Source organism: Heteronotia binoei, chromosome 17 (assembly GCF_032191835.1).
Source record: "Heteronotia binoei isolate CCM8104 ecotype False Entrance Well chromosome 17, APGP_CSIRO_Hbin_v1, whole genome shotgun sequence".
In the NCBI taxonomy this organism is placed as follows: Eukaryota; Metazoa; Chordata; class Lepidosauria; order Squamata; family Gekkonidae; genus Heteronotia; species Heteronotia binoei.
The window spans coordinates 17,153,567-17,162,650 of NC_083239.1; the positions used below are offsets into that span (position 1 = coordinate 17,153,567).

A 9,084-nucleotide genomic window follows, 5' to 3' on the forward strand; every position below is an offset into this window, starting at 1 on the left:
TCTTTTTAAATGTATTTATTTCCACCAAGAATCAGTAACAGATTCTTGCAAGTGCAACCCTCCTTCTGTGTTCTTCTTTTCAGGGATATACAAAAAGGACGAGATGCACCTCCTCCTCCAGGTGTACCAGATCACGGGGCCGGCAGAGATGTTAATGAACGATAAATGGGCCTTAGATGGACGTGTAAGTACAAGCACCAGCCAGCTCGTCAGTCTGCAGAGATCTCAGCCATGCACTTGGTTTGCAAAGTTTGCCTGAATTGTTCAGGTGGCAAAAAATGCAGAAGGGGCTGGAAAAAATTGGAGGAGGGAGAAGAGGGAGCGGCTGCATTGCAACTTAACCTTGGCTGAAATGTGGGCTCAAGTGGACCTTCAAAAGTGACGGGAAAAATGATAAAACTTAATTTTTGGTTCATAATATTTTATTAAATTTTATATAGATAATAAAAAGAAAAGGAAAAAAAATAAGAACTGACTGGTTAACACCTCCACACACAAAAAGAAACAACTAGAGTTGTAAAAGAAGGAATTAATTTCTGATTTTTATCTGGAGAAAATCAGATAAAACTTCATTTTTGATGTTCTGCAACTCCACACTCTCTGTATCCCCCAGCTTTAGTGAGTTCAACAATCCTGTTGTGTTTCATGCCTCCACTCCCTCCACTTGTAATTATTTTGTAAATTGTAGCATATATTCTAAGGGTATTGGGGGTTGTTTTTATCGCATTGAATGGGAAAGTCAAATAAGGATACAGGATTAAATTGGGGGGAAATTTGAGGATTTTTAAAAAAACTTTTAGTATTTTCCTCCCTTACCACCTTTTGCTGATGTTCCATTCCTGTATTTCCCAAAAGAAATAATGAAGTATAGCTTTGTTTTGTTTTGCAGCTAGCACCATGTTCAAAGAAATGTTCAAGAATATTTGTTTGTTTATTCCTTTGGATCTATTTAACATCCAAAGCAGTTTGGAGAAAGTACATACCGTATTTTTCGCACCATAAGGCGCTCCGGAGGATAGGACGCACCTTCCTCCTGGGGGGCGATCCGCTGCCTCTTCCTCCGATCCGGCGCTTCCCCCGCACCTGCTTGCCTGGCTCCATCTTCTTCAGGCAAGCACTGGGATCACTCCACATGGCCCCAGCGCTTCGCAAGCACCGGCTGCGGAGGGGGCAGCGTGCTTCCTACTTCCCTGTGTGCCTGCCTTCAGCTGTGATGTTTAAAGCAAGCGCTGGGATCGGAGGGGAGAGGGAGCGATCCCAGCGCTTGCTTTAAACATCACAGCTGAAGGCAGGCACACAGGGAAGTAGGAAGCACGCTGCCCTCGCCACAGCCGGCTCTTGCAAAGCGCTGCGTTTGCGGAGGGGGAGGGTGCTTCCTACTTGCCTGTGTTCCTGCCTTCAGCTGTGATGTTTAAAGCAAGCGCTGGGATCGGAGGGGGGAGGGGAGGGAGCGATCCCAGCGCTTGCTTTAAACATCACAGCTGAAGGCAGGAACACAGGCAAGTAGGAAGCACGCTGCCCCCTCCGCAGCCGGCGCTTGCAAAGCGCTAGGGCCACGTGGAGCGATCCCAGCGCTTGCCTGAAGAAGATGGAACCAGGCAGGCAGGCGCGGGGAAGCGCCAGATTGGAGGAAGAGGCAGCAGATCCCCCCCCCAAGGTACGTACCTTCGGACTATAAGACGCACACACTTTCCCCCCACTTTTTTTGGGGGGGGGGAGTGCATCTTATAGTCCGAAAAATACGGTATTTTTGTTCAGGTAAAAGTTTCTAACAACGGTTGTGTAGACCTTGTTCTGTCTCCTTTTCATCAAAGATACAAGATCTTCCAAGATTCAGAGCATAGTCTTTGCATGGGTAACTCTAGTTATGGCTAACCAAGATGGCCTCACTGCATTACATCTTTCCTTTCTTGACAGCCCTTTTTCTCCAGATTTTTAGGGCCTTATTATTCTGTACAAGGGCCCTGATCTTTTTTGCTGTGCTTTAGGTTTTTATCATTCTAAGCAGGTTTCATTGTTTTGTGCATACCTCTCTCATAGGAAATTCTACAACTAAAGCTCCTCTCTATGTACCGTCAGAAGCTTCCAACAATCTAAGAGTCCAACAGTATAACAGTCTGTTGGTCCTTCCCCAATGCAGGTCACCCCCGAGTCATCGAGTGGGACATTTGTCTACCAGGGATTTGTGCACGGCAAAGGTTTTGGACAGTTCGGCCTCCAGAGGTTAGGTAAGCTGGCAGGTCTTGCTTGCAGGCTGAATTCATTATTATATTTTTTTTGGTAATTAGATTTTTGACAACATATTTCCATCACATTAATACCTGTCCTTGGTAAATGGCAAAGTGATATTTCAGTTAATTTGCATGCTACTTTTCTACCTTAATAAGGCAGTCAGATGCTGTAATTATCTGTTGCATTCCTGTGTGGCAAACACATGCTGAGGTCCCCAGCCTCTTCTTCTGGATTATAGCCTAATGCCGCTTTCCCTTTTCAGACAGCAGAATTGAGCATGATCCCGAGTCGATGGGCCATCCCTTTGCATCTAACAGCAGTTCAGTGGCAGCTGCTATCCTCGTGCCTTTCATTGCCCTGATTATTGCAGGGTTTGTGCTGTATCTCTACAAACACAGGTGAGTCCTACACAGGAGCAAAGCCAGTGGAAGGAGCTTTTGAGATACAGTTTTATATTCACAATCTTCCAAGGAGAGGAAGGTTTAAATAGTAAAAAGCCCAAGGCTTTTTTTGTAGCAGGAGCTCCTTTAGGCCACACACCCCTGATGTAGCCAATCCTCCAAGAGCTTACAGGGCTCTTAGTACAGGGCCTACTGTAAGCTCCAGGAGGATTGGCTGCATCAGGGGTGTGTGGCCTAAAATGCAAAGGAGTTCCTGCTACAAAAAAAAGCCCTGGTAACACCTCCCCCCCCCCCACATACAACTGTTGATTACGACCTCTGAGGCTACTTTTCAGTAAAGAATAAAAATCAAAGGAAAGAGATGTAGATCTTATTGCCATGCCTGCTTTGGCCTCGGGCAGCATCATTGCCAATGGAGGAAGGAATTGAGATTTTCAAATGTCACTTAAGGGATGCTCTGAAGGTTCTGTATGCTGGCAGCATTTGTAGTGGGAGAGGGTAGAGTGATCACAGAAGGGATTTTCAGGGTCTGGGCAGTTTGTCAAAACGCTGGGAGAGATACAGCCATTGGGATGTATTCAGAGAAGGAAACGAAAGGTGGAGCATCCCTGCAACTGCCTCATCATTCAACATACCGTGGGGTGCATTGGGAGGGAACACCTTTGGTAGCAAGCAGTATGGACTAAGCTCCAAGTTGTCTGTGCAGCATTTGAAGAAAGGAGGTTCAGTTCAGTAACTCTTTGCACTGTCCGTGCACCGCGATGATCAACACTGTGCTGGCAAGGGGGGCAGGGGAGATGCAGCAGGGTTTGGCAGTTGTCTGGCCATTTCACACTTAAACATTAATGCTGAGGGACTGTCTCCAGCTCATTTGTTGGTCCTGGTTGATACAGGAGGAGACCGAAGGTGCCGTTCAATGGCTACGCTGGCCATGAGAACACCAACGTCCGAGGCACGTTTGAAAACCCGATGTACGACCGTAACTTGCAGCCAACAGACATCATGGCCAATGAGGCAGAGTTTACAGTCAGCACTGTGTGCACCGCAGTATAGCACTTGCAGTCTTGCGCAGTAAGTCTGACTCCACTGGCCGCATATGTGGTGTTCACTTGCCCCACACACCACCCCGGCTTAATGTTTTAATTTGCAAAACGCTTCCTTAGTCTTCATTGCCCTTTCCATTGTGCCAACCCTTCTGTGGCAGGCCACTGTTCTTCCCATGCTGCAGGTGGGAACAACTATCTGGGGGATAAGTGACTTGCTCAAGATTGGAGAGTTGAATCCATGTTTCTCAGATCCAAGTCTGTCAATTGGACTACAAATCTCTGATAATCAGTAACAGGCCTGTGCCTCCTTTGAGCCATAATATTTAAGGTACCCAACTGTCCTTCGCCCTGACCTGGGTAGCTCAGGCTAGTCCAGTCTCATCAGATCTAGGAAGCTAAGAAGAGCTGGCCCTGATCAGTGTTTGAATGAAAACCACCAAGGATAGCTAATTAGAGGCAAGCAATGGCAAACTACTTCTCTTTGTCTCTTGCCTTGAAGACCCTACTGGGCCCACATTTCAGCTGCAACTTGATGGCACTTTCCACCATTACTTCGCTTGTTCAACTTTGTAATGTCTGTCTGTCCATATCTCTTGATCTGCTAATAATCCTGGGAAATCCACTTCAGGAACTGCTGAAGTCAATGGGGAGTATCAGACAGACCAAGCATTGAAACCATACTCCTTTCCAAAAGTGGAGAGGACACTCCCTATTTGTCCAAGATGATCCTCCAGTATTAGTTAGCACATTGAAAGCTTCCGATTGCCAGACTGGCATGTGATAGGTGCTGTCTCCACAAGAATAATACAATCCATTCTCATAGTAGGCAAGAACAGAAGATAATAGCATGTAATGATTTGTTGAACCAAAGTTTACTCCTTATGCCCATCTGGTCATGTTTCTCTCTTCCCCTGTTCTACTGCAGCATTCTCCAGGGACAGGAGCCTCACCAGCGCCCAGTGGTCCTTCTGGTTCATCTTTGCCCATGATCATCACTCCCCAAGGTGGTGGGGCTGTGGCGTTGGCGTGGTGCCTTTGTGCTGATCCAGAGAAAGAGGGAGAGAGACTGCCTTTCTGTCCACCACTGCTCCGCATCTTCATTGCCAATCTGTCATGCTCTACAACTGATAATCAAATCAACCAAAGCATCCCCTCCTGCCCATGAGTGGAGGGCGAAGGAAGCAGAACCTGCCCCCCCCAATAATGCTTCTCCACCTCTGAGCTTTCCCAGTCAATCCTGGCCAGCTTCAGCGCTTGCTGACTCTGATGCGGAGAGACCAAAGTCCATCCCACCACTCCCTTGTGGTGGATGATCGCCTTCTGGTGAATATCTCCTGGTGACGTGGAGAAGCTGAATGGTATTCGTCCCCTGGTTATGGGACTGTGTGACGGACCCGCAGGAGAAGACAGCCCACCACTCTGTTGTGTCTGAGAAGGCCCTGTGGACGCAGAGACCTGGAACAAAATCATTTTGAACTAAAATGGCAGGTTCAACAAAAGGAGAAATGGTTGTTTTGTTTCTGTTTATTCTCCTCCACCCCCACCTAATCATACCTATGTATTTCACGTGAACACCCTACCGCAAAGATCTGAGGTTCCCGCAAAGTCTGACCCTCCCCTCCTCTAGTTCTAAGCATCCTCTCCTGCACTGTAGATGGATGTTGCTTTTATTATCTTACGGTCTGCTGCATTTTCTTATTTGGGTTCCAGATGTTAGACCGGTTCAAATCCCAATTTTTGAACCAATGCTGCCGTTGCTCCTTTTCCCCTGCTAGCTTTGGTCAGAGAGCCAGAAAGGAAGAACTTTTCCAACAGCTTGTTCCCTAGCATGAGGAACAGATGGGTTTTGCATGGCTGTTGCAGGGAACCCAATTTATGCATTTACTGCAGGTCAGTTATGTTTTGCCCACCCTCGAGTTGCCGTATTTTTGTCATTGGAAGAACATGTCATTTCTTGCCCTCCCGTCTTCCCACCCCCACCCCAGCCAAGCCCTTCAATTATCTTTGGAACGCCAACATGTTGCCGCATGAGGCTCATGGGCACCTATTGGATAACATCTGTGATGTCACCAGTGCCCTGTGCCACTAATTTATTTTTCTTTTCTTTTTTTAACCTAGAGCCAGTGTCCCATTCTGAATCACCTCAACATGAATTCTCATTGACCCTTCAAATCTTGGCATATAAAACTGGCAAAATAACTAGCAAGGATGCTCCCATCTCATCATGAACCTTCCCCCACCTTTCATTAAATTCTGTGATGTGTGCTCCCCTCATTTGAGTGCTGGAGCAGACAGTGTCAAGGCAAGCCAGTGATCAGGCCTAACTCACTGATTCCCAAATTTGCTGTAAGGACAGGATTGTGATCTACCAACATAAATGATGACTTCAATGCTGATGTTAAAATCCAGAGTTTCCTCATTGGGTTGAAGCTCATGAAGTGTTTCTGTAGTTGGAGGGATTTCCACCAGCGGAACACAACTGTCTCCATAATGAAAAAGCTCTTCAGGGGCATTTGGGGTGGCAGTGATAGGTGGGAAGTGAGACAGTCATGCCTCACGGTTGGAAATCCTTCCAGCCACAGAGATGCTGTTGTAGTCAAGCCTTTGTCTGGAGCTCAGCCTTCTCTTTGCTTTGATGATAGGTTTGTTTCTGAAGTCATTTTTAACCTGACCGTTCTAGGCTGGCCTACTTCACACAAAGCATATGAGGCTACTAACACATAGGTGAATACAGCACATGATATAAGACCATCTTATTGTGCATTCTCATATCTGATGGCCAATGATGCCATGAAGCCTTACATAATTCTCTTCTCCTCCATGTTATCCTTACAATAATCCTGGGAAGTTGTTTAGCCCCAAGGTCATGCAGCAAATTCCCATGGTAGAGTGAGGATACAAAGCTGGTTCTTCTAGATCCCAGTCCAATATCATAACTACTACACCACACTGGCTTTTGTATTTTATTAGACCTTAAGATATGGGAGTGATGAAAAGCAAAGAAACCATCAAGTGACAGCAGCGCTGGGCCTCCTGTGATGTCTAAAAAGAGCCTTAGGCTAACCTAGTAGGTAGACGAATCTTAGTGGGGTGCCATCCTGCACCCATGGTGCAACTCAGTTGGTCTTATGCCTTCCAGCCAAAGGCATAAGAACATATTAGATCAAGCTAATGGCCCATCCAGCCCAACATTCTGTCACACAGTGGCCATAAACCATGTGCCCCCAGTGGGGCCAGAACTCCAGAAGACCTCCCACAGTTGCCCCCCAAGCACCAGGAATTGCAGAGCATCATTGCTCCAGACATAGCATCCCATCTGTATCTTACAGCTAATAGCCACTGATGGACCTCTGTTCCATATGTTTATCTAATCCCCTCTTGAAGCTGTCTTAAGCTTGTAGCTGCCGCCACTTCCTATAGCAGTGGATTCCATGTGTTAATTACTCTATGGGTGAAGAAGTACTTCCTTTAATCTGTTCTAAACCTACTGTTCATTAATTTAATTGAGTGCCCACAAGTTCTTTCATGGGAGAAATGGAGAAAAGAACTTCTTTCTCTACCTTTTCTAACCTATACATAATTTTGTAAACCTCTATCATGTCATTCCTCAGTCATCGTTTCCCCAAGCTAAAGAGTCCTAACTTCTTTAACCTTTCTTCATAGGGAAAGTGTTCCATTCCCTTAGTCATTTTAATTACTAATTTCTGCTGTTTTCCAGTGGTGACTAGAACTGTACACTATTCCAAATGAGGCCACACCATCAATTTGTACAAAGGGATTATGGTACTGCCTGATTTGTTTTCAATTCCCTTTGTAATAATCCCCAGCATAGCATTTGCCTTTTTGATTGCCATCACGCATGGGTTGACATTTTCAGTGGGTTATTTACCAAGACTCCAAGATCTCTCTCCCAATTGGTCTCCAACAGTTCAGACCCCTTCAATGTGTGTTTATAGTTAGGATTTTTGGCTCCAATGTGCATTACTTTGCACTTGCCCACACTGAACCTCATATGCCATGTTGATGCCTACTTGCCCAGCTTCCACAGATGCCTCTGGAGTGCCTCATAATCCTCCCTGGTTCTCGCCATCCTGAACAACTTAGTGTCATCTGCAAACTTAACCACTTCTCTGCTTACTCCCAACTTCAAATCATCAATGAACAAGTTAAAAAGCATTGGACTCAGTACTGAGCCCTGCAGTACCCCACTGCTTACCACCCTCCACTGTAAAAACTGCCCATTTATAATCACTCTCAGTTTCTTGTTAATTAACTAATTTTTAATCCACAAGAGGACTTGTCACCTTATCCCATGACTGCTGAGTTTACTTAGGAGCCTTTGATGAGGAACTTTATCAAAAGCTTTCTGGAAGTCTAGGGTGATTAAAGAGCTTTGCTTGAGTGGGTGGTAGACCTGGACTCCCAGGGATAAGATCCATCACCCACTGAAAATAATGATCGTTAGCATTTCAAAGGGGCAGATCTGCCATGACCATCCAGGCCTCACTTCTCTTTCTCAGCCCCCTCCCGTTTTCTGGAGAGGCAGTAAAAATTATCATTTTAATCTCATCTTGTAATTTCATGGCTTTTCAATACAATAGCAATACTCCTGATATTTAATGCAAATTATAATCATGTCCTTCCAAACATTTTGATACAGAATTGAAATTATCTTTTTTTGAACTACAGACCCCTTGTAAATCTTCAGCTCCTTGTGCAAGTCCTGATCAGGACCAGCAGGGCAAATGGCAGATCTTCAAGAGAAGACTTAACATCCCCACCTGCACCAGAGTACCAATCCGCCCACTTCTGCTGTTGTGGGATCGATACATCAACAAACCTAAGCGGTTGTCCCTTGCACATGTAGGATTTAGCAGTACACCTTTATCACTGCGAATTTAATCCAGCCACCTCCAGGCACCATAACAGCAGAATCTAAGCACAAACCAAAATCCATGGCTAATCCCAAATCAAAATCCACTCACTGCTGCAAAATATTTAATTTAATATTGAGTGCATAGCCTGGGTTTAACAAGTAACTGTTTTCAAATATGCCTGATTTTTTAATGAGCATTGGCTTCTTCTAAGAGTCCATTTCTCAAATTACCAGTTGCTGGCATTCATGTATTTTCACAATGGAAACAGAATAGATTTCAAATTACTAAAAAATGCCCAGGTAGCATGTTGCTGTATTGCAATATGCTATGCTGATTTTCTTCAGTGTTTAAAGTACATCCTTTTCAAGGCTGGTACTGAATACAAACAGCATTTTTCAGAGGGAAGAGAAATTGGTAGAAATCAGTGGAAACTGTTAGATGAGTATTGGCATTTATTCTTTTTTTTTTTTAAAGCACTGATTTTAGGACTTAATATGTAATGGGGAAATTTGTAGCACAGGATATATA

The 9,084-nt window shown here is 45.1% G+C and overlaps 1 protein-coding gene across 2 annotated transcripts in view; it reads left to right on the forward strand.

Moving 5' to 3' along the window:
- CSMD2 (CUB and Sushi multiple domains 2) overlaps positions 1 to 5,185 on the forward strand; it is an 831,733-nt gene extending 826,548 nt beyond the window's left edge. For both annotated transcript variants that reach the window (XM_060257873.1, XM_060257874.1), the window contains 5 exons: positions 84 to 184; positions 2,141 to 2,228; positions 2,495 to 2,630; positions 3,527 to 3,704; positions 4,605 to 5,185. In XM_060257873.1, coding sequence (XP_060113856.1) covers positions 84 to 184; positions 2,141 to 2,228; positions 2,495 to 2,630; positions 3,527 to 3,686 — 485 coding nt within the window. In that variant the 3' untranslated portion in view covers positions 3,687 to 3,704; positions 4,605 to 5,185. The remainder of the gene's footprint in view (positions 1 to 83; positions 185 to 2,140; positions 2,229 to 2,494; positions 2,631 to 3,526; positions 3,705 to 4,604) is intronic.
- Positions 5,186 to 9,084: the final 3,899 nt, after the last annotated feature.